The sequence below is a fragment of the Stenella coeruleoalba genome (assembly GCF_951394435.1).
Source record: "Stenella coeruleoalba genome assembly, chromosome: 4".
In the NCBI taxonomy this organism is placed as follows: Eukaryota; Metazoa; Chordata; class Mammalia; order Artiodactyla; family Delphinidae; genus Stenella; species Stenella coeruleoalba.
This window is the reverse complement of record NC_137149.1, coordinates 112,195,401-112,219,344: the sequence shown is the minus strand read 5'-3', so window position 1 is coordinate 112,219,344 and position 23,944 is coordinate 112,195,401. Positions and strand designations below refer to the sequence as shown.

General features: G+C 42.9%; 1 protein-coding gene across 6 annotated transcripts in view; it reads left to right on the top strand.

Annotated features, from left to right (window-relative positions):
* The window catches only part of WDFY3 (WD repeat and FYVE domain containing 3), a 266,644-nt gene that overhangs the window by 234,576 nt on the left and 8,124 nt on the right, over nt 1-23,944 (top strand). For all 6 annotated transcript variants that reach the window (XM_079921132.1, XM_079921131.1, XM_079921129.1 and 3 more), the window contains 12 exons: nt 224-377; nt 5,817-5,908; nt 6,133-6,345; nt 8,974-9,121; nt 10,834-10,988; nt 11,918-12,076; nt 14,366-14,545; nt 17,331-17,513; nt 18,674-18,770; nt 21,038-21,361; nt 21,978-22,089; nt 22,540-22,737. In XM_079921132.1, the coding sequence (XP_079777258.1) occupies nt 224-377; nt 5,817-5,908; nt 6,133-6,345; nt 8,974-9,121; nt 10,834-10,988; nt 11,918-12,076; nt 14,366-14,545; nt 17,331-17,513; nt 18,674-18,770; nt 21,038-21,361; nt 21,978-22,089; nt 22,540-22,737 (2,015 nt within the window). The remainder of the gene's footprint in view (nt 1-223; nt 378-5,816; nt 5,909-6,132; nt 6,346-8,973; nt 9,122-10,833; nt 10,989-11,917; nt 12,077-14,365; nt 14,546-17,330; nt 17,514-18,673; nt 18,771-21,037; nt 21,362-21,977; nt 22,090-22,539; nt 22,738-23,944) is intronic.

Sequence of the window (23,944 nt, the reverse complement as noted above, 5' to 3'; positions counted from 1 at the left end):
CACTTTGATACAGAGCAAGAGCACCCTTGGTAAGGAGTACCCCGAAAAGAATTAGATTAATTTTCTTTCTGTGATTATTTAAAATTTTGTGTATTTAACATAGGATGATGGGAAATTGAGTTGTCATCAAACATATTTACTTGGGTTTCAAGCCCTTGAACTTGGAAGCTGTGAGGTGGGAGTGGTTCTCTAACAGAAAGGTGCCTTCTCGTTCTGCCCACAGGGAGGCCATTTTGACCTGGCTGACCGGATGTTTCACAGTGTACGCGAGGCCTGGTATTCAGCATCAAAGCACAACATGGCAGATGTAAAGGAACTTATCCCAGAATTTTTTTACTTACCAGAATTCCTGTTCAATTCCAACAACTTTGATCTAGGTATGTAGCACTATGGCACTATCTTAGGATCGTTAGCCAGGAAAAGACCAACAGAAATAAGTCAGTTTTCTGACGATTGTCTGTAGTACACACTGACAAGAAAAGATTTTGTTTCCAGACCAAACTTGGATCCACTCACCCAACATGCAGCAAAGCCAATCTACTGACACTGGGTTGGTCATGGTGAAGGGAAAGGACAGCACTTATTGCAGGGCCAAGCAAGGAGAATGGGCAGCTCATGCTGAAAAGGCCTGAACTTCCCAGTGATGGCTTTCAGAGGAGGGTTTTTAAAAAGTGTGAGGGAGAGGGTCACATGATATGCATTCAGCTTGTGCACAAGTCTACGATTGGTTGACAGTGAGGGTAACAGGGTGATGTTTCGGGAATATCAGTCATCAACCTTCTGGTTCCAACTGGTCTGGGGTCTGTGTGCTGGTGTAGTTAACTTTGTCCACCTGGTAGGGGTTTTAGTATCTGCAAAACAGCTCAAGGACATGGCTCAGGATATTGTCTGTAGCCCTTGAGGAGGAACTAAAGATCCTTGACTTTGCTCTATGGCTAAACTAATATTATTTTGTCTTGCTTGAGTGTTTTCCTTTGTTTCTGCATTTTCTTACTTCTCTGATTAAATTTACTCTTTGGAACTTGGGGTAGGCCTAGGAGGCTAAAGCTTTTCTGCAAACAAGAGGCAGGGGACATGTTGGGGGGCAAGGGAGTATTGTTCTTGGGAAGGCCTTGCAGGTTCCTGCTTGGTTTCTATTTCCTTGTGAGTTTAGCTGCTGCTAATTACAACTGGGTGTATGAGAGTAAATATAACAAAGGAAAATAGATTTATGCCCCCAAATAAGCTGTTTCAAACCTATAGTTTGGGGAAAAATTAAGAATTAACAAATTACATCTAATGGTCAGAATATCATTATTTATTTCAGTGAAAACAAAGGTGAGGTGAAATTTTGTTTGAAAATTAATATGATTGAAACTCACAGCCAAGAGTGGCATATCCATATTTTTCATGTATTGTTTAAATCTTTTGTATTGCCTGAAGCATTCTCAGCTTACATGCTAATAAAATTTAAAGTTAGAATTTCAGAATAACTTTAGGTAAATCCCTTTCTTCATCCTGTTAGGGTACTATTTTCTAGAAAAACAGAACCAAATCAACACTTACAAAAAGGAGAGAAATTTCCTCGGTACTCTTCTCTCTTTATATTGTCCAGCAGTTTCAGGAAGTAGATTTGACCTTGACTACAGTTTCTTGGAAGACAGTTTGCTGATCTATGTTTCTGAATATTTATTTTTACGACATATCAAAATTCCGTTGTTTCACTTTAGAATATTAGTGCCAGATATTGTTCTGTTTTCATACTTTTTTCATGCTCTGTATCATACTGTATTTAAGAGTTCAACATATAAACCATTACTATACTACCTCATAAAATTCATTAATGGAAAATTCAAGGAATATTCATATCCAATATATTTGAGTGTTTTTTCTTTGTAATATAATTTTTATTTAATTGTTCATCAGCAGCTTGAACCTTGTGAAATTGTAGGTCTAGGTGCAATAGGAAAGGCAGTAAGACTCTCAATAACCCCAGCAAAAGGCCTGAAACTGAGTCTCATTACCTCTGATTGGGCCTGGAGCTCACCCTTGAGCAGCTAAAGACATCAAGTTCTAACACTTAGAGTCGAAGGGAGTGGCAGTTCCTCAAAGAAATAGAGTAGATGGTGAACAGGGAAAAACAACAAATGTGTGCACAGCATTTGAATATGAATGCACGTTAGTGTTTTATTATGTTCACTTATAATTCACCTTTGGAGAATGCTACTTTCTTCCCTAAGGACATCACTTTCAAAGAGACAGATAACGGAGAGGTGCAGAAAGAAAGAGATACCCTCAATATTCCAGAAACAGTCCGTTATAATAATCTATGTCGCAGAAATGTTCTAGCCAGACTACTTACAAACCCAACCAAATCATCTATTTTTAAATAAGTAAATAAAAGAAAGGTCATGTATGTTTGTCATGCTCACCTTCATCTTCCCTCCTTGAAATCACACACGTTAAAAAACACTATTTGCATGTAAGAGCTAAAGCTATAAAACTCAAAAGAAAACATAGGGGTAAATCCTCATGATCTTGGATTTGGATCAACAGCATAAGCAAAAGCAACAAAAAAAGATAAATTGGACTTTATCAAAATTTAAAACTTCTGCATCCAAGGGCATTATGAAGAAAACCTACAGAATGCGAGAAAATATTTGCAAATGATGTATCTTATAAGGGTCTAATATTCAGAATATAAAGAACTCTTACAACTTAACAGCAATAGGTTAAGCAAAAGGGCAAAAGACCTGAATAGCCATTTCTCCAAAGAAGTTATACAAATGGCCAATAAGCATACGAAAAGATCATTAGTCATTAAGGAAATGCATGTCAAAACCACAGTGAGGTACCACTTCACATTCACTAGGGTGGCTGTGATGAAAAAAAAGCACACAAACAGAAGATGACAAGGGCTAGTGAGGATATGGAGAAAGTAGAACCTTTGTATGTTTCTTGTCAGAATGTAAAATGGTTTGGCACTGTGGGAAGCAGTTTGGTAGGAAATGTTGAATTGCCATATGACCAAGCAAATCCACTCCAAGAACTGTCCAGAAGAACTGAAAACAGGGACTTAAACAAAGACCTGTACATGCACATTCATTGCAGCATTATTCAGAATAGCCAGATGGCAGAAACAGCCCACATACCTATCAATGGATAAACAAATTGTGGAATATACATATAATGGAATATTATTCAGCCATAAAATGGTATGAAATAATGATAAATGCTACAACATGGATGAACCTCAAAAACATTGCACCAAGTAAAAGAAGCCAGACACAAAAGGTCACATAATGTATGATTTCCACTTACATGGAATGTCCAGAATAGGTAAATCTAGAGAGACAGAACACAGATTGGTGGTTACCAGGGAATGGGAGCAGGGGTGGGGAGGAATGGGGAACAACTGTTTGATTCTTTTAAGATTTCTTTTTTTTTTTTTGTGGTACGCGGGCCTCTCACTGTTGCGGCCTCTCCCATTGCGGAGCACAGGCTCCGGACGCACAGGCCCAGCGGCCATGGCTCACGGGCCCAGCTGCTCCGCGGCATGTGGGATCTTCCCGGACCGGGGCACAAACCCCTATCCCCTGAATCGGCAGGCGGACCCTCAACTACCGCGCCACCAGGGAAGGGAAGCCCTAAGATTTCTTTTTGATGTGATGAAAATGTTTTAGGACTAGATAGAAATGGTAGTTGCACAATATTGTGAACGTACGAAATGCCACTGAATTGTTCACTTTAAAATGGTTGATTTTGGGCTTCCCTGGTGGCGCAGTGGTTGAGAGTCCACCTGCCGATGCAGGCGACACAGGTTCGTGCCCCGTTCCGGGAAGATCCCACATGCCGCAGAGCGGCTGGGGCCGTGAGCCATGGCCGCTGAGCTTGCGCATCCGGAGCCTGTGCTCCACAACGGGAGAGGCCACAACAGTGAGAGGCCCGCATACAGGAAAAAAAAAAAAAAAGGTTGATTTTATGTTATGTGAACTTTACCTCAATATAAAGAAAATCAAACAAAACACTGTTGATCTCTCCACCCAGAAAAGATGGTAAATGATATAAAAGAAAGCACTTAGGTTTTTTCCCCTGGCTCTGGAGCAATTAGGTTTTTTTGTCTGGTCTTCTTATCTTTGTACCCTTGGATATACATGGAGGGGAACTGCAGAGTAGCAGAATCAGACCAAGACTTTTCTACAGACTGTTCCCTTTAAATGACATTTTTAAATTATAGATAGTGCTGGTAAAATAAACTTATATCACACAGTATTTAGGGATTATGAGCAAAATTTTGAAAAGTAGATTATATCTCAGGTAGCCTGGGGATTATTACTTGCTTCTTTTTATCAAAAAAAATTATTACTTGCTTCTTATTCTTGTAGGCCTAGAGGGCATTTCAAGGGAGGTGGGGTAAGGGCCTGAGAGAGAGGGGAGGGGCTGTAATAACTTGATTGTTTTATTTTTTTTTAAGTTATATGGTAATTTTTCCAACTAAGTCAAGACATTCCTTTAAACAATAAACTGATTTTTGTATCTCTCACTTATATCACATTGTAAAGAAGCCATCAAATTGCAATGATGAAAACAAGATTATTTCTAAAGGAAATATTTTTACTGGCCCTTACTTGGAAACTGCCTTTTGTGTTCTAAAATGTGAACAATTATACTTCCCTATGAAAATTTATAATTCAGCTTTTTATCTAACCATCTGCCATTAAGCTAATGAGTCAACATTATTTATAGAGCCATTTTTTTACAGTGACCGTCTGATTTGTGCCTAGGAAAACTCTGTAAGCTAAAATTAACTTTTTGATGTTATTTCGAAAAGAAGAAAAAAACCTATTTCCTCAGATACCAGTCCCATTTAATGTGTTTTGTTGTCAATAGATTTCATAGCAAACGGTTTCTTTAATATTTTAGAGATTATCTGGCTATGACTTAAAATAACAGTTTACGTGGAATAAATATTACTTTGTTATAAATTATTAAAATTCCCCCCGTAGCCACATAGTCTTCCCCCAATTTTTTTTCTGTTAAATGATATAACAGCCAAAAGTTATATTGTTTCAGATTTTATTTTATTTTATTAATGAGAATCCTTACAGCAAAATACATGTGGGTTCTACAGAGCTCTCTCAAGAATTTAAGAATCAGAAATATGAGTGAACACATGTATTGCAAATATTTCTAGGAGACTGTGGTACTTTTATTTTCCCTTAAGCCAAGAGAGCATTCAGACTGAAAATGGCTGAGGAGTTAGATATCCTTTCAATAACCTCTTCCATGTGAATGGCAGACCAGACAAGAAATTCAGTACTAGGTAACTGCTATTGACTCACCAAGCTTAAAGCATTCTGGAAAAGCCTAAATGAACAGTTTTTGAGAAATTGCTAATGGTCTTACAAATGAGTGGTCTTAAGGGGCTTAAAAATTGATTTGAGCAGTTTTTCCAAACTCAAAACAGTAGACCCATAAAATGTTTCATTCCTGTCCTCAATTAAGTTTCAGAAATGTTGTATCTAATGTCCTTCCTAGAGAAGAGCAGTGCCTCCAAGGAGTCTTGCAGGAAAGAAACATGTTTAAGCTTGCATAGCTCAGCATTCCCTGAAGTCATTTGACAGCGGGAGCCCCTCAGTTTTGCTGACACTCAGTTAATTTCTCTGAGGGAGTGCTCGGAGGAGTCGTCTTGGGGAAATACCAGAGTAGATATCTCTGAGGGTCCTTTCTGTGGTAAAATTTTATAGTCCTGGTAATGAAACTAACCCACTATTTCTCTGTTACTTTACTATTTTTCTCATTCTTTTATTTTCTTTTTAATATATCCAATTACACAGGTTGTAAACAAAATGGCACCAAGCTTGGAGATGTTATCCTTCCACCCTGGGCAAAAGGGGACCCACGAGAATTCATCCGAGTGCACCGTGAGGTAATGGCAGTACGCTCTACAGTTGAACTGAGATCTCACTGGGTCACTGACCACAGTACAAAGAGAAGACCTTGAGCAATGTATCCCCCATGTGTTTAAGTTACTAATGTTGTTCGTATGAATTTTAGTTATTCTGGTTCCTATAGACCACTGATGAATTGTTTTATTTTCTAAGGAAGTAATAAAAGCCAGCCAGCGACTGAACCTGTGTTTTGAAATTACAGGCTTTGGAATGTGACTATGTGAGTGCCCATCTGCATGAGTGGATTGACTTAATCTTCGGCTATAAACAGCAAGGTCCTGCTGCAGTAGAAGCTGTAAATGTCTTCCATCATCTTTTTTACGAGGGTCAAGTGGATATCTACAACATAAATGACCCACTAAAGGAGACAGCCACCATAGGGTTCATTAATAACTTTGGTCAGATCCCTAAACAGGTATGGATGTTTTTTCCTTATCACTGATATTTTCTGTTACATTTTTTTAAGCTCTGTAATATTTCTATAGATGGTAGATGACCATATAATAATTAAGTTTAGACAGAGTTTTTAATTAAGAACCATAAATATCACCCAATAGTTTCAGTAGGTCCCTAGATTATTACTTTCTCCTCCCTTTTACAGTCTAGATAAACAGAAACTTTGCTGGTCAAAGAGCAGTTTTCCTCACAGGCTAGTGCTTACCCACACAATTCCTGGCAGGAAGACGGGAAGAGCATGGTCAGGGAAGCAGATGTGGCCTTGGAGGCCACAGGATACACAGAGATGGGGTTTCATCCCACGGCCAGTAAAAAACCAATGCTGACTTTAAGCATTGTCATATAAAGTCATATTTAGACTTTAGAGATCCCTCTGGTCACAATCTTACACATGCACATGCTGTAGGGGAGCCAAATGAGGAGCAGGAAGCTCTCACAGTGGTTCAGGGAACAGACAGATAGGAGCGGTTTGGATTTGATTATTGGTGTAGGTCTGACAGGTGCTGGGGTGTGAGAGTGCACACCATGGTAACGCCTAGGCCCGGCCCTGCACCAGCTGCTCCAACCACTATCTGGAACCTGGCGAGGAAGACCCAGACCCCCTCAGCACCCAGATGCTGTAGATCTCTCACCTTGGGCAATGAGCGAACCTCTGTTAAGGGAGTTCGTCCCTTCCTCCATCCTCATTGTCTCAGGCACACCAGGAGGGCAGGGTGCACCAGAAGAAACTGCAGCACAGTGGAGAAGGCTAGCTCTGCCGCCCGTTTAGACCACCACCTTTTCCCTAGTGCCCTGGCCTCTGCATTTTGGCCCTGGCTACCCTTCTTTGTTCCTGCTTCAGACATCTCTCCTGGAATCCCTTTTCTTAGGTTAACCAACTTTGAGGTTTCCGGGGTTGACAGTTGGAAACACAGAACAATGGCAAGTCTTTGTTCGTGGAAAAGCCATGATAGACAGCGGGACACCCTGTAACTGCACCACTTACAGTGTAATCTGATTCCCCAATGCAGGAACCATGTTTACTTTTAAAGTGAAATGTTTGTTGATAAACTCTAATCATAGCAGAAGAACCTTAGCCATTTTTTGAGGGTTACAAGTGCGGGAACCGTGTTTCATACCTTCTGGGAAACAAATACTCTGAACAAAAAAATCTAGACACATGCACTGTTGCAGGATTTTTGTTCCACTTTTGAGTTTAAGAGACAAATAGTCTGGGAGATAGAAGAGTTAGGATACTAACATATTTGTAGGACATTACAGGAACTAATAGAGAGTACTTCCAAGTGTAACCATCCTAGAAACAGCTAAGCTTTGTGATCACCATATTGATATATCCTTATATACGCTAGCCTGGCCTGCTCTGTCCTCAGGTCCTTGTAAAGTTCTTTGGTAAATGTTCTTTCATGAACATGCTTTAAAGTATGTGAGTCTTTTTATAGAACTTCAGAGTCTTATCTCATTATTATCATTTATGAGAAATAGCAGAACCCTGATCCTAAGCCCTGTATGTAGATAAAATGGGAGTTATATGTTTAAAGTTTTGGGAGCCTAAAATGTGTATCTTTCTCTATACAAAGCATTTTTTTCTGTTACTTCTCCTGGAAATCCAGAATGTCAAATTCACAGAGTGTGATGGTGTTGTAGTCATCTTAAATCTCATTTCATCTAAGGTTTTACAGATAACTTCTTCAAATATCAGTTGTCCATCGAAAAAGAGTCTGCCTATTTTGATGATCTATGGTATTTTTTTTTCTTTTTTTTTTTTTTTGCGGTACGCGGGCCTCTCACTGCTGCGGCCTCTCCCATTGCAGAGCACAGGCTCCAGGCACGCAGGCCCAGCAGCCATGGCTCATGGGCCTAGCCGCTCCGCGGCGTGTGGGATCTTCCCAGACCGGGGCACGAACCCCTGTCCCCTGCATCGGCAGGCGGACTCTCAACCACTGCGCCACCAGGGAAGCCCGATCTATGGTATTTTAAGAACAGTTATCTTAAATGTATATTAAGACTTTTCAGTTCTTTAGAAATACTGAACAGAAATGCCAAAGATCTTCTTTTCTTTTTTTCCTTTACAACATTGCAAAGTAAAAAGAAGACAACAATGCTCACACTGTCAGCAAATTAGTAGCACCTAAACGATACAGAAATGATGTCACATACAGAAAGCCCATGTTGGAGCCAGAAGTAACCCGGTTAGAGAGAATGGCTGCCTGCCCTCAGTGGCACAGAATGGTATCGCGTTCTAAGAAATTGGTTAATTTTTAAACATCACTGGAAAATAGTTGTCAACCTACTATCATTTGAGGAGATTAATTTCCTTTTGAAAAATTCTTATGAGCTCAGTGTAGCATAGAGCATGCTGGTAACCCAAGGTTTTGTGTAGGAGTCCTGTCCCCACTGACTGCGGCATGAGGTCTCTGGCAACCTTCTGAGCCTTTTTAAATTTCTTTCCTCCAGTGTCAAATGTGATAATGTGATACCTAATGGTTGTTGTGAAGCTTAAGTGAAATAACAACAAAATACTTGGCATATAAAAGGGCTTAATAAATGTTAGCTTCGGTATAAAATGTGTCATTATCTCTCATACCAGTTATTTAAAAAACCTCATCCACCGAAGCGAGTCAGGAGTCGACTCAACGGAGACAATGCAGGGATCTTGGTCCCACCAGGATCTACCAGTGACAAGATCTTTTTTCATCATCTAGACAACTTGAGGCCTTCTCTAACACCTGTAAAAGGTAAAATGGCAGGAAATAAGCTTTTGATTCATGATTCTGTGGGAATATTTAATAATCCTAGTTTAGGAATAATAAATTTGCTTCTCAACAATAGCATAATTTGTAATAAGTGGTAAATCACCAAATACTTGTTAGATTCTCTTTTTCCTTTTCTGTTTTCTTCTTTGGGCCTATTGGATTTTGCATCAAAAAGAACCCAACAAGTTTCTCCTCTCTGGTAGGATAGTAAAAACTCTAATATACCAAACCTTATAGTTCAACTTTATATTCTACATGTAGAAAAACTTCTGTCATCTTCATTTACACACGTTCCACCAATTTAGAGCAGTAAGAAGACTACGCTTTTAATATGCCAACTAAAAGCCTCTGTCTTTTATCTAATGTTATCTTAAGTTATCTTAAATTACTTTTCCAAGTAGATTTTTTTTCCCTTGTGTAACCGAAAGTGGGGTCCAGCTGCTCACCTCTCAAAAGCCAATAAAGAGGCAAGGTTGGTGGAAAGGGAAGTTTACTTTGTTTTGGATGCCAGCAACTGTGGGGACCCGGGGGGGACTCCTGTCCAAAGGCAACCCCCCAACCCCGGCACTGACAACCAGTGGGCAAGAGCTTTTGTAGATGGAGGGAGGGGACTACATGCAGAAATAGCACAGTCAGCTCTGACAGTCATCTTGAAATTGCTTGTGCAGTGGTCTGACCAGCATCATCTTGATTGTTTTAAGTACAGTTAATCAGTTCAGTTCCAAGGTTGGTTTGTTCCCGTTTCCTTGGGGCCAGTTCTCAGAATTTTGGCAGCTTACGTCATGGCTACAGTCTGGTCATCGTGTAGTTAACTTCTTCCACTGGGTGTGGGTTTCAGTATCTACAAGACAGCTCACAGGACACGGCTCAGAACATTATCTAGAGCCCTTGAGGAGGAACTAAAGGTCCTTGACTATGCTTAATGACTAGACTATTATTATTTGGTTTCCTTTGACTGTTTTCCTTTGCTTCTGTATTTTCTCACTTCTCTGATTAAACTTATTCTTTGGCTAAAGTTTTTCCACAGACAAAAGGCAGGCAGAGGACATGGGGGGCAAGGACCACAGGGTTCTTCTCCGTTTCACTTAGAATGAAAAACTGGTTTACAGAGTCTTGAAGTTGTCACTTAAATCCAAAACTTGGAGCATCAAAGTCTGGTTAATTGGATTGGCTACAAGCTCTCTGCCATTTGTCTCATTCCAGAGACTCTGCCCCATGCCAGCTCCAGCCACTGCCCAGAGATGGTTGTGGAACACTGGTGTGGTCAGTCGGCAGAGTCCTCTGGCAGAGTCGGGCTTCTTGGGGAACGTCACAGCCTTCCTTCAAGAAGCTTCAGGCTGGGAGGTCCTGAAGGCCTAGGTTGATTGACGGTCTGTACAGCATTCTGGGGAGCATCCCACATCACTCTGGCAGTCCTGAAGATCAAGAAGGCGGCCCTGATGGCTGGGAACCAAACCCAAGCAAGTGTCCAGAAACAGGCAGACTGGAGACACCAGTCAGGGTCGATGTCCGCCCAGCAGGTCTGCAGAAGACTCAAAACGCAAGCCCTACTTACTTCTAAGGTCATTTTTTATTAATGTAGGTGTCAAGATGCTTCATTTGTATGAATATTTGAGATCCCTTTACCATCCCCTATGGGATAATGAAGTTAGTTTTCCCTGTCCTTGTTCTAATGTGTTGATTGTTTTTTATAGAACTCAAAGAGCCTGTGGGACAAATCGTCTGCACAGACAAAGGCATTCTTGCAGTAGAACAGAATAAGGTTCTCATCCCACCAACCTGGAACAAAACTTTTGCATGGGGCTACGCAGACCTCAGCTGCAGGCTAGGAACCTATGAGTCAGACAAGGTTTGCATTGTTTCTTGGCTCGCTCATTTAATGTTGCTCTTCCGTGGTCTGGATATCCTGCTTAAATGGGGATGGGGAGAGCTCAGGCCAAGGGCTTCTCAGCTGTTTCTCCACAGCCCAGAGGAAAGGAGAGCTTCACTGCATCAGATCAGGATAAAGGAGCTAGTGGACAAGTCATGTTTCCTGCAGAAAAGCCTCTCTTGGAAGGTTGTGTACTAGGGGCTAGCAATTTCCCCCCACTCAAAGAATTCCTCCAGGAGGTCCTAGCCAACCAGGTATTTAATATTTCTGCCAACCAGAAGAGCTTCCTTTTGAGTCACCATCCGGCCCTCTAATCATTTCACTACTCTTAAATGGCTGGCAGAATACCTGCCCCCCTTCCCCCAAGAAGCAGCAGCTACTGTTTTGAGTCCCATAAGCATCTCTTGGAGAGGCAGCATGTAGTGATCCTTTGGTGCCCTCTGTTTGCCCTTGACAGTCCTCTCCTGAACGCACGAGGGGCATAGTCTGTGCAAGTCAGTAACAGTTCTATTTAGTCACGCTGTCATGAACAGCAGCACTCATGCTTTCCTTTTATATTCTACCTGGCTCCAGCAGACGCATCCTTTCACCAGATCACCCCCTGCATCTCACAGAGCATCACACAATCTGAACGTCATTTTCCCAGACTGGAGAAACTGGAGACCCCCATTATGAGCAAAGTTCTTATTATGGTTTTTAACAGCAACTATAGTTGGGAGGCTGTAGGGAGGAGTTCAGAGTAGAGTTTCAGTAAAGTGTTGCTAAGCTGAAGCCAGCCCAGCACATGCGCAGCTATTTGCCTGGCGGGGACCTACATAGAGGTTCTCCTTTGCTTGGTATGCTCGTTCTGTCCCAGGAGTTTGTAGTGCTTAATGGCATGCGTGTCTCACATCTGTTCTATTTCACAGGTAGTGACAGTTTATGAATGTTTGTCAGAGTGGGCCCAGATTCTCTGTGCAATCTGCCCCAACCCCAAGCTGGTCATCACAGGTGGAACAAGCACGGTCGTGTGTGTGTGGGAGATGGGTGCCTCAAAAGAAAAGGCTAAGACCCTCACTCTCAAACAGGTAACAGTCCATCCCAGCTGCCCACACTCTAGAGAAACTGAAAACTGTCGTTAATTCCAAGGTGATTTAGACATAAATGGACAAAAGCAAACACTGTATGTTCTTTTGCTAGAAGTGGGTCTTAAAAAAAGGAAATGGGGCTTCCCTAGTGGTGCAGTAGTTGAGTCTGCCTGCCGATGCAGGGGACGCGGGTTCGTGCCCCGGTCCGGGAGGATCCCGCATGCCGCGGAGAGGCTGGGCCCGTGAGCCATGGCCACTGAGCCTGCGCGTCCGGAGCCTGTGCTCCACAACGGGAGAGGCCACAATGGTGAGAGGCCCGCATACTGCATAAATAAATAAATAATTTAAAAAGGAAATGAAATCAGAAGATACTATTTCTGAAAATGATCCAAGCTGTCCTTTTTAAAAATCTGAAGTAAGTTGTCTTTAGGTGATATTTTTTTAATATATTTAAGTAATATAAATGTTTCTCAGAAGTTATATGTAGGTTAAATTTTTGCAAACCAAGTTATATTTGCTATTGATTCATAATAACTTCTTTTGGATGATTTTCATTCATCTAGACCATTCAATCTTTGATTCTTTTGTTTTTCTGTTTCTTCATTTATCGTAATGCTTAAGAACCTGACAAACTCATGAATGTATTCAGAAGAAACACTGATGATATTATTAACAAATATTTTTGATCACTTGTTATGTACTATTATAAATTTTTAATCAAAGCAAGAATCCTTTTATAATTAAGCCATCATCTTTTAATATTTGATATGTGAATTTACCATAAAGGTTTCTACTTATGTATGTATGTACGTATGTATGTATGTATGTATGGCTGCATTGGGTCTTTGCCACTGCACTCAGGCTTTCTCTAGTTGCATTGAGCGGGGGCTACTCTTTGTTGCGGTGTGTGGGCCTTTCACTGCGGTGGCCTCTCTTGTTGTGTAGCACGGGCCCTAGGTGCGTGGGCCTCAGTAGTTGTGGTGCGCGGGCCTCAGTAGTTGTGGTGAGAGGGCTCAGTAGTTGTGGCACGTGGGCTCAGTAGTTGTGGCACGTGGGCTCAGTAGTTGTGGCACGTGGGCTCTAGAGCGCAGGCTCAGTAGTTGTGGCACACGGGCTTAGCAGCTCTGCGGCATGTGGGATCTTCCCAGGCCAGGGCCCAATCCCGTGTGCCCTGCATTGACAGGCGGATTCCCAACCACTCTGCCACCAGGGAAGCCCCAAGCTTTTTTTTTTTTTGCAGTACGTGGGCCTGTGCATCTGGAGCCTGTGCTCCGCAGCGGGAGAGGCCACAACAGTGAGAGGCCCGCGTACCGCAAAAAAAGACAAAAAAGATTTAAAAAAAAAAAAGGGAAGCCCATAAGAGACACGGTCTCGACGTGAACAGGTAAAAGGCTGACAGTGCAGTTTGCTGATCCAAACGCTCCTGCTTCCAGTGTTTTCAGTTTAGAAAATGGACTTCAAAGCTAGTGTGCCTGTAACCCCTCAGTAGAAAGTACTTCTTACTTAAAACAGCCTTCTGGCGTTTGCTAAGTATACAGTAAGGGTGTCTGCATCACCAAAATTTTAAGCCAGCTCATTAAGTAAATAGTAAATACTCAGGAATTCGTAACAGTAATCTGAATCTTTTCCTTCAAAATGTTTATTTTCCCACGTTGCCATTTCCCTGGATCCTGTTTCTCTTCATATTCCAGCAAAAGAGAAGCTTTTATTCTAGTTTGAAGAAGGGGTCCCTCTCAGGCACAGGAGATGTCCAGGTGTCTCCAGTTCAGTAACAGACGCTCAGCAGACGCATCAGGACTGCATTTTCCTGTATCTTTCTGGGACCACGTACTACACCCATGCACTAGGATTTTTAAAAATCCATCCAATTGTAGTTCCTTAGAATGGACTTAGAGGAGTTGATGGCACAAAAGAATAGATTCTGAGTTTAAATTCTGAATTTGGGGGCCATAATCGATACATCTCCATGTGTAAAAGGTATGAAGAAACCCCAGCTGGGTTGCAGTTGCCATTCTCCTTTCCTTCTAAGGTACTGGCCCGAGTCCAGGAGAGAAGTAATATAAAAATGGAGATTAGAGCCTCCAGAGTCCTCCAGACTTCTCCCTTCCCCCTGGTGGGATGAGGCAGGGACAGTGGCAAGAAGAGAATGAAGACCTTCCAGATACTGCTATGCAAGGCACCCCCTCCCAGTACGTGCACCTGTCAGCTCCCAGCGCGTCCGGCTCTCCTGGAGTCCCGTGAGGAGCACTGCCACTGTGGTCAGCCTGGTTTTGTCTGTTCTCCTTTTAGGCCTTACTTGGCCACACTGATACTGTCACCTGTGCCACCGCATCATTAGCCTATCACATCATCGTCAGCGGGTCCCGTGACCGAACCTGCATCATTTGGGATCTGAACAAACTGTCGTTCCTAACCCAGCTCCGAGGCCATCGGGCTCCCGTTTCTGCTCTCTGTATCAATGAATTAACAGTAAGTAGTAAATTGGCCACTTGGTTTATATGTAGGAAGACAAATAGCTCTGGCCTACATAAATAAAAAATGACTCTGTTTTCTAAGTTGATAGGCATGCATTTTATAAAAGCCACTTGTTTTAGATGTTGTTTGCAAAAGCGAATGGATATTAAAGTTTGTACCCCAGAGAGCAATTTTGTCTTCAAATCCAGTCACTGCAACATACTTTAAAGAGCAAGATTTATTACAAAATTAAACATTCTAGAATACGCTTTTTTTTAAGGTGAGGAATTTGTGGGATTTGTCAAAATTGTTGAAGTTTTATGAAGTATACTCAAAGTAATTATTATATAAAGTGAAAAGAGTAACATTTGGGTACCCAAACGAGAAAAATTCTTGTAAAACTGTTTTCTAAACAGATTCCAAAGTTATCAAAGAAATTATCTTTTTTCAAATACAGTGAATCAGAAGAAAATAAATGCACTGGTGTAGAAACCCCCCATGCAGACTGAGCAGGGAGGGGAGGATAGTCATTGCAAGTCGTATTGGTAAACAGGGGATGCTAATGATAGGTTTTGAGAGACTGAGGTCTCTGTGTCCAAGGGACAGATGATCACATAGGCAGATCAGTCTTGCAAATCAACCAGCTCCCCCACAGCCTCATCACTTCTTAGCTCTAAATATCCATTCCAACTCTTCCCCTTAGCCCTGCCTGGGATCATCCTACATGACGCAGAGTAGTTCTAGCCATGTCGTATCATCACCCACAGGCAGCTTTCCTTTTGAGGGAGGCTACATCTTTAATTTCTACCAGAAGATGCTAAGTACTATGCTTTTAGTCAGATACCTTGTAGTCATTCAAAGGAAAAGGGAAGTTAACTGAGTTCTAGTTAATGGCACTTGGAATGTCTCATAATAATAAGAGTAATCAGAGTTGGGAATGAGTGGGAGCGTGTGGGGAAAAAGAGTCAAATTTGCTTCTGGTATATTTGAAAGGCTTAAAATGTCTTTAGAACAGCACCTTGGGTTGGTCCTACGAGTGCACGTAAGAGGTTTATGGAAATGTCAGTGCAACGGAACCACTCTGATCCCCGCTGTGTTGCTCTGAGTCAAATGCTTAATTGTACTATTTCAAGCACTCTGTTTTGGGGTTGTTCTTAACTCAAATGCTGACAATTTTATTTATCGTTAGTTGTTATTTGAGCCAGCATACACCCATTGGATTTTAGTAGTTGCTGCGGACACTATGGATGTGTTTGATTTTTCCCTTTTAAGATGCTTTTGTAATCTCTTCATAACTCATGAAAAGATTTCTGTTTGTTATGTTTTTTCAGCCATTGTCAAGCCTACTTTACTTCATTCTGCACTTTGGGCGTAAGCTACATTGCAGCTGCCCTTGATTCTTCTTCTTACTCTCAGCCCTCATAAGCACAGGGTTTGCTCTAATGGAGGCACCCTGGAGTAATTGCAGAAGGTCTTGCATAGTGCACCGTGGAGTGGCTCTCTCCTGTCTCCTGCAGAGACTGAGGCCATTGATTAAAATTCAGCTGCTGACACGCATTGTCAGAGGTGGTTCAGGGCTGATACAGAGGTAGACACAGCAGTGCTTTGCTAAGTATTATTTTTGTTTGGGTTTTGGTTTGCTTCTTGCCACCTTGGTAGACTAAGGGCAGAGGGAGGAGGGGGGTGGGGTGGGGGCGGGGGGAGAAAACAGTAGCAAGACCAGCACAGACAGTGGTTTGGAAAAGCCCCAGGCCGCCTTATCATGCCACCCCTGCCTCCCCTTTACCTTCTTTCTTGTGTTAGCACTGCTGTTCAGTGTCTAACTTCCCTCTGCTTTTGATGACCATCTGCCAATTTCTGTAGGTTCTCATGTGCCTACTACATGTACTGAAACTCACCGAATCATTTCTGAAGTCACTACCTAGCATCAGGCCAGTCAGGCTGTCTCAGGGGTAAGGGAGGCCGCATGAGATGGTGAATAAGTTTTGGGATGTCTAAAGGGTCCACCACACTAACTGACACAGAGTAGATGCTTCAGGAAGTGTCTTATTTCCTTTAACAGTAGTGGATAGTATTCTCACCAGGTTGTATTCCCCCCAACCTGGTAGAATTTGAAGGAAAAGGTTAGTTTTTTTCCCATCTTTAGAACTCATGAAAACCTGAGCTATCAGCTGAGAGAGTTCTTAGGGTTTATTCAGTTTGCCAAGAAATGACCTATATACTAGTTTTCTTCTTTTTTTCCTCATTCCCCCACTCTTATTGTGAATAACAAATTTTTTAATAGGGTGTTACGGTGTTACCAGGATTTCATCTTTGCACTTATTGGAGAGAGTTACAGCTGTACATGGACTGACAGATTTCTCTTCTACCCTATGGTTTTGGTGATTTGGCTCATTTGATAAAACTAAGTGGATTCCTACCTCTCAGTGGAAGGTATAAATAGATTTTGTAAATACTGGGAGGAAAAAGAGCAGTTCATCAACCCTCAGATTACAGGTAGCTTTGACTTGGAATGAAGCGGGGCTCAGCACTGCGTCGGGGCATAGGCTGGGAGCGTGGAAGGGCTCCTGCCCCATCTCCACGCGAGATCACCTCAGCCGCAGCCTCCATGCAACCTTAGATTCTTAAAGAGGCCTCTGTTTTTTAAGTCAGCAAGCACTGGATTCCTGTCTACCTCAGAAATTCCTCAGTCACTAGTCAGAGGACTGAGAGGGTTCCAAAGAGCAAAGCCAAGGATTCAGTTTGCTTCTGAAATTAGAATGTAATCTGGAGTGAGTGAAGTTTCTCTTCACCTTCTCAGGGGGACATTGTGTCCTGCGCTGGCACGTACATCCATGTGTGGAGCATCAATGGGAACCCTGTCGTGAGTGTGAACACATTCACAGGCAGGAGCCAGCAGATCATCTGCTGCTGCGTGTCGGAGATGAACGAGTGGGACACACAGAATGTCATAGTCACAGGACACTCAGACGGTGTGGTCCGGGTAAGTCGGCCGTGAGGAAACGCATTAGAGTATTTGCTGCCGTGGTTCACCTGAAACTTCTGAAGCTGTCCACAGTTGAAGGACACCTGGAGGTTGTCGTATTGCTCAGCAAACTCTCACTCAGATGGAAAGAAACATTGTCCATTGGGTTATCAGACGCAGAGAACATCAGTGACTCAGCTTCTTTTCTTCCCATTAAGTAGATCTATTAGTGCCGCTAACCACTTGACAGCTTGACACAAGCAGATCACTTAAACACGATTTCCATGTCACCTCGGGATTGCTAAAAATGTCACTTGCATAAGTATTGGCTTTTTAGCTTGTCAAACGGCTTCTTAGGGAAAACGGGGACTGTGTCTCCTCTACAGAGAATCACTGAGCTAGAAAATGCTTCCAGGGGCCTCAGGTCATCCATTCATTCCCTGTCTAGGATCCTGTATGATTTCACCTGAATCCTAGATACTTTATCCTTTTCTTAGTTTTCATGCCTTGGGCCTCTACCGAAAATGAAATCCACAGAGTATTTACCTTTGTAGCCTGTTCTAATATTTGGGTTTTTCTCTCGGGAGATTTTTCTTTGTGTCTTTCTTCATTAACTGCACTCTATAAAAGCAGAGAGCAGCTGGCTGCTGCCCTTGTAATCACAGTCACATGCTGAGCAACGATGAGGCCATCGGCCAATCCCACGCCACACCCTGCACCTCAGACAGCAGGCACACCCTAAAGTCTGCAGAGCAGCATTCCACATTACCCCATCTGTGGGGCATCGTGAAGAGCTCCGTAGCCAAATATGTCTGAGGATCCTGCTTCCTGTATGCCTTCTTGGAGATCTAGAGTATATGTTAGTATATGCAAGGTTCTTTGTCAGAACCAAAGACGTGTACTTAGTTGAACTATGTTTTTGAAATCTCTTTGACCCCAGTCCTTTTCTGTCGACCATGAAACACCCACTCATATCTCATGGAACACGGTTTGGGGAGAACTGTTTATTTGTAAGCAGTCCCTGCCACATTTTTCAAGATACAGGGAAATTAACTATACACAATAATAGGAATTAAGTTATCTGTTTAACCCTGCGAACCAATCTTCATCCAGTAACTGGTAAATTGTTTCTGTAATCAGTTCAACTGTTTTTCATTTCCATACTTACTTAAATTCAGTTTTGGAGAATGGAATTTTTGCAAGTTCCTGAAACACCAGCTCCTGAGACTGTTGAAGTCCTAGAAATGCAGGAAGACTGTCCAGAAGCACAAATAGGTATTTAATACTTTCTAAAAAGTTTTTCAATAGTTTTCATGTTTCTTTTTTTTTAAGTCATTATGCGTAAACTTACATCAACCAAGATAAGCAAGAGCCTGAGGCTGGGCGTTGCTGTCAGAAGCAGGATCACTGCCTAGTAAGCCAGCTGAGCAGGCATGCAAAGTTCTGTGTGGTTCACCAGGCAGCAACCCTTGTGGTAGTGTCTTTGTGGTCGGCTTCCACATCCCATAATAAATACAGTTACAAGCTTCCTGGAATACCAGAGGCTTGGGCTTTCAGTTCTGAAAAATACAAAGCAGATCCAGAGGGCACAGTGTTGGATGAGTCAGAGGGCCACACCTCAGTCCCACATCTGTCTCACCCTTCACTTGAACAGCTCCCTATGAGTGACAGGGCAGTATCGTGTTTATAAACTATTCACAGAGGCAGACCAGGGTCCACGCCCTGGACCTGCTCAAGAAGAACATTCATCAAACAGAAGCTTGGTGATCTGTATTCTGCTATCTGTTATTTGTGAAGCACTTTAAAATTTTCCCGTGAAATATAAAGATAGATTATATTTATGCAGAATGTTTGGAAACAATGCCAGAGAATCAGGCTAAGATGTGCTTTGGGTTACTGAATTCCAGAGAAGTTACCCCTCATCAATTTAGAACAGTTGGTGTAAGACACTTCATAGAAAGGAACAGGGTTTTTTTTTTTTAAGTTCAACCTCTAAATCGTCTCTCCATGGTTAATTTTTGTACACTGGGAATTCAGCGTGAATTTGACGATGTGAGGGAGTTGTTAAGGAAAAAGGCTCATTATCAGAGAGACACAAATCCCCTGCCCTCGTAAGCTGAAAGTAGTCTTTACTTTCTTTGCCAGAACCGGTGGACAGAACATTTTAAAGCTTGTATTACTTTAATGCATGTAAATTTCCATAGTCAAATGTAGCTCCACTGAGAAAGTCATCTGGGCATTTGGGGACCTAAAAATTCAGTTCAATTCAGTTAGTATTTGGGGGTTAATAGCTATTGTGTGTCAGACATTGGATTGTGTGGTCCAGTGAGAAGTGGGTCCCTTCCCTTCCTTTTAACAAAGCGTGTTAAGTAGATAACAGCGAAAGATGAATAAGAGAGATAGAAGAAGGGGTTGGATTTGGGGAGGAGAGACATTTGTATGTCTTCGTCTTCCTTATGTTTCACACTGTGGACGAAGTTTGGCAGAAGCGGCAGAGGGGAGAGCAGCCCACAGGAAGGAATGACTTGGGACGGTGTCGAAGTGGTGGGACTTGAGGACAGTGGCCTGGGTGAAAGGGAAGATAAGCTAATGGTTCTCTGGAAATCAAAGCTGCTTCAAAGACTGCTGTTTGAAGACTTTCATGATCATAAGCCAAATTAAGTATTTGTCTTGCTAAAAAATACTTGTAGTGGGCTGGTGCTTGCTCACTTGTTCTTGCTCTCCTTTTTTCCAGTTACATATATTTATTTCCCATAAATTTTCCCTGCAGTAGACTTTACTGCAAGGGAATTGAGATGAAGAAATGCACAGTAACAATGGAAAGAGGAGGAAGAACAAAGCTCTAAATTAAAGCTTACATCCACAGTTCGTTCATCTATGTTGTCATTTATATTGACTGCTGTATGGAAGGCACTGTGCTTGGGACCCCTTCTCTCCAACTGACCACTGTGTTGTAGAAAGAATGACGGAAAGTAATAGTTTGGGGTGAAAATTTTAAATATGTGAGAGCCATACAGCTGTTAAAGGAGTCCAGAAGAGAGAGTTACTTTCTGTTGCAGGAACCAGGTAAGATTTTAGAGAAAGAAGTATTTAAGCTGTGCTTTCAAAGATAGGTAACATCGGAACACACAGAGATTGGGAAGGTGAGTCTAGGTAGGGCCAACCCGAGTGTGCAAAATTAGCTCTACAGAGGAGCAGCCAGGCTGCGTGGAGAGCAGAGTTGGCACCATCCAGCTGAACTGTGGTAGAAATGTGAGGCAGGTAGTGAGAATCCACAAAGGCAGGTTTGGGCCAGATTGTGAAAGAATGAATGCCAAGCTAAGGATTTTGGCCAGAAGCATTCTGTGAACTCCGGAATTCTACCGTTTTGATATCTGTACCTAGCTGGAAATTCTGGCAATTTATTTTCTCTTACTGTAATATTGAGCTTAAAATAGTATGTCTCTTGTGTCTTAACTAGTAGAGGAAAAATACCAACGGGACAACACTGGGTCTAACTCTAATGTGTGTGTGTTCTCTAATTCTCCCACCGCAATACCCAGGGCCAGAAGCCCAGGAAGAGGACAGCAGCGACTCCGAAGCAGATGAGCAGAGCGTCATCCAGGACCCCGGGGACACTCCCAGCCAGCCCAGCAGCACCAGCCACAGGCCCCGGGCGGCCTCCTGCCGAGCCACGGCCACCTGGTGTAATGACAGTGGCTCCGATGACTCCAGGCGCTGGTCCGACCAGCTCAGCCTCGATGAGAAAGACGGCTTCGTATTTGTGAACTATTCAGAGGGCCAGACCAGACCTCACCTGCAGGCTCCCCTTAATCACCCCCACCCCAATCCCGCTGAAGCGCGGAATTTCAGCAGATTGAAGCCCGGTAACTTGAAGCCTGGTGTCTGTTTCTCACCTCTTGTGGGTGGCGCGAGGGTTGGTGGACAGAGGCAGTGAGCTGTAGCTCTCCCTTGCCCCATTCCTGTGACAAAGACCCCCCACAAAGAGGGCCTCAAGTTTCTTCTTGTGTAAGGCAGACTTAAAGGCCCTTGGGCATTCTCTCCTACCATGGTGTTTGCAATACGTTGGGCATTTTTTTAAAGAATAACACCTCAGACCAAAACTTAGTTCATTCACAGATTATGAAAGCCTTTGAAAATGGGCAAGCTGTTGATTATAGATAAATAGATAAAATTGTATTCACGGGTAACTTTGCCTATGATAGAGTTGGGGCAGGGTCCTCAACCGGAGAAATTGTGTCTTCTTGCACTGAGGATTTCCCCTTCTCCGTGTGTGTCTTTGTGAAGGCCTGAACTGGTCCATGGTCAGTGTCAAGCCAGACTTCTGTGCCTCTAACTGAGGCAGCAGCTGCCAAGAACAGAGAGGCTGCCGGAGCTGTGTGTTGCAGCACCCTGACGTTTGAGGGCAGCAGGTTAGGGTGCACCTAACAAACGCTGGCTCCCCTCACTTTGTCAGTCACACGTCGCACTTTTCCACCCCAGGGTACCGGTGGGAACGGCAGCTGGTGTTCAGGAGTAAGCTGACTATGCACACGGCCTTTGACCGGAAGGACAACGCACACCCGGCCGAGATCACTGCCCTGGGCGTCTCCAAGTAAGTGTCCAAGCTCTTCTGGCCACTCTTCCCCACGGGGCCATTTGCTCAGCCTGGGCGCACACACTCAGGCAGTCTCTGGGAGCACAGGTTTCATCTGCATCATCATGTGTGGCTCCAACAGACGAATCAGAAGAAGAAACCTGCCGGTGTGTGGATTTCACTTCCGAATGTCAAAAACCAAAAAGCTTTGCCTTCAAAAAAAAATAAAACAAAAACGAAAACTTCACCTTCTGTGTTCTTCAAAGGTACGGCACGGTTCGATTCCAGGGGAGCTGAAACGGAAGCGCACATTCGGGCTCAGTCCCATTTTTGTCCCTTTGCACGCACGACCCCCTCCCCAGCGCACACGCCCCCTGGGAACTGGCGTCACCGGAAGCTCTCCGGCCGCATGGCGGGGCTGGGGGCCGGGGCCTTCCATGCGGTGACTCTGCGTCGTGTCTCCTGCAGGGACCACAGTAGGATCCTCGTGGGCGATAGTCGAGGCCGGGTTTTCAGCTGGTCTGTGAGTGACCAGCCGGGCCGTTCCGCCGCTGACCACTGGGTGAAGGACGAAGGAGGGGACAGCTGTTCGGGCTGCTCCGTGCGGTTTTCTCTCACGGAAAGACGGCACCATTGCAGGAACTGCGGTCAGCTCTTCTGCCAGAAGTAAGATGAGATACAAGCTTCCTGAGTGTCTGTGGGTTAAGCTCTGAGGATGTGCGTTATGCCCATACGCTGTGTCTGTCTAAACCAGCCTTCACTTCCTCCTTGTTCTTTTTTACTGCCATTGTGAAATATTTGTCACATTGGAAAATACAGAGGTAATCATCACAAACACATGGCCACCCGTGACTCAGGCTGGGAAGGTGCTAACATTTGATCACATTTGCATATAAAACAGTACAGATTCATTTTAGGTCCTCTCTTCACCCTCACCCATCACACCCTCTTCTCCATGTGTTTTTACTTTGAGTGCATACGTTGTGTTCATAGATAACACTATATTATTGTTTATTGTGTTTTCAGTTTTACATAAATGTAGCATACTGTCTGTACCCCTCCGTAACTTATTTTTTTTTTTACTCAACATTGTTTTTGAAATTCATTCACATAAATAACTATTATTCTAATAATTTCATCTTAACTGCTGTCATATTTTTTTGTATGAATATATCAGTATTTATCTCCTTCCCTTTTGATGGACTGTTAAAGGATTTTCTTTCATTTTATCAGTACTACAAACAATGCTGCAATGCACACCCGTATAAATGCCCTCTTAATACACAAGCCAGAGTTTCCCTAGAGGAGATACCACAGAACGGACTTGAAGATGGTAGACATACTCGTGAGCTTAACTAGGTATTCAAAATACTCTCCAGAACAGTAGTGCTAGTTTACTCCACCGCCAGCAGGATATGCAAATTCTCCCTGTTCTTATTCACACCTGGTATTGCCAAACTTTTCCACTTTTGCCAATCTGATAGCCAGTAGTGCTTTGTTGTTTTAACTTGCAGTGCTTCTGAGGTTGAACATCTTTTCATATGCTTATTGCCAGTTTGAGTTTCCTCTTGGGTAACTTGGCCCAGTTTCCTTTTGCGTTTGCTCTTCGATTTTTTTCCCCCTACTTGAGGAGTTGTTTTATGTATTCTGGGCTCTAATCCTTTGTCTTTCACATGTCTTGCAGATACCTTCTGCCAGTCTGTGGCTTGTGTTTTAACTTTATGTATGTTTTTTCTGTCACACAAGTTTTTAATTTTGATGTAGTAGCATGTATTGCTTTTTATGACTTTTGCTGTTTTTTGGTCTTAAAAAATCTTTCCCTGTCCTGTGGTCATAAAGATAGCCTTATTTATTTTCTTTTAAAAGTTTCAAA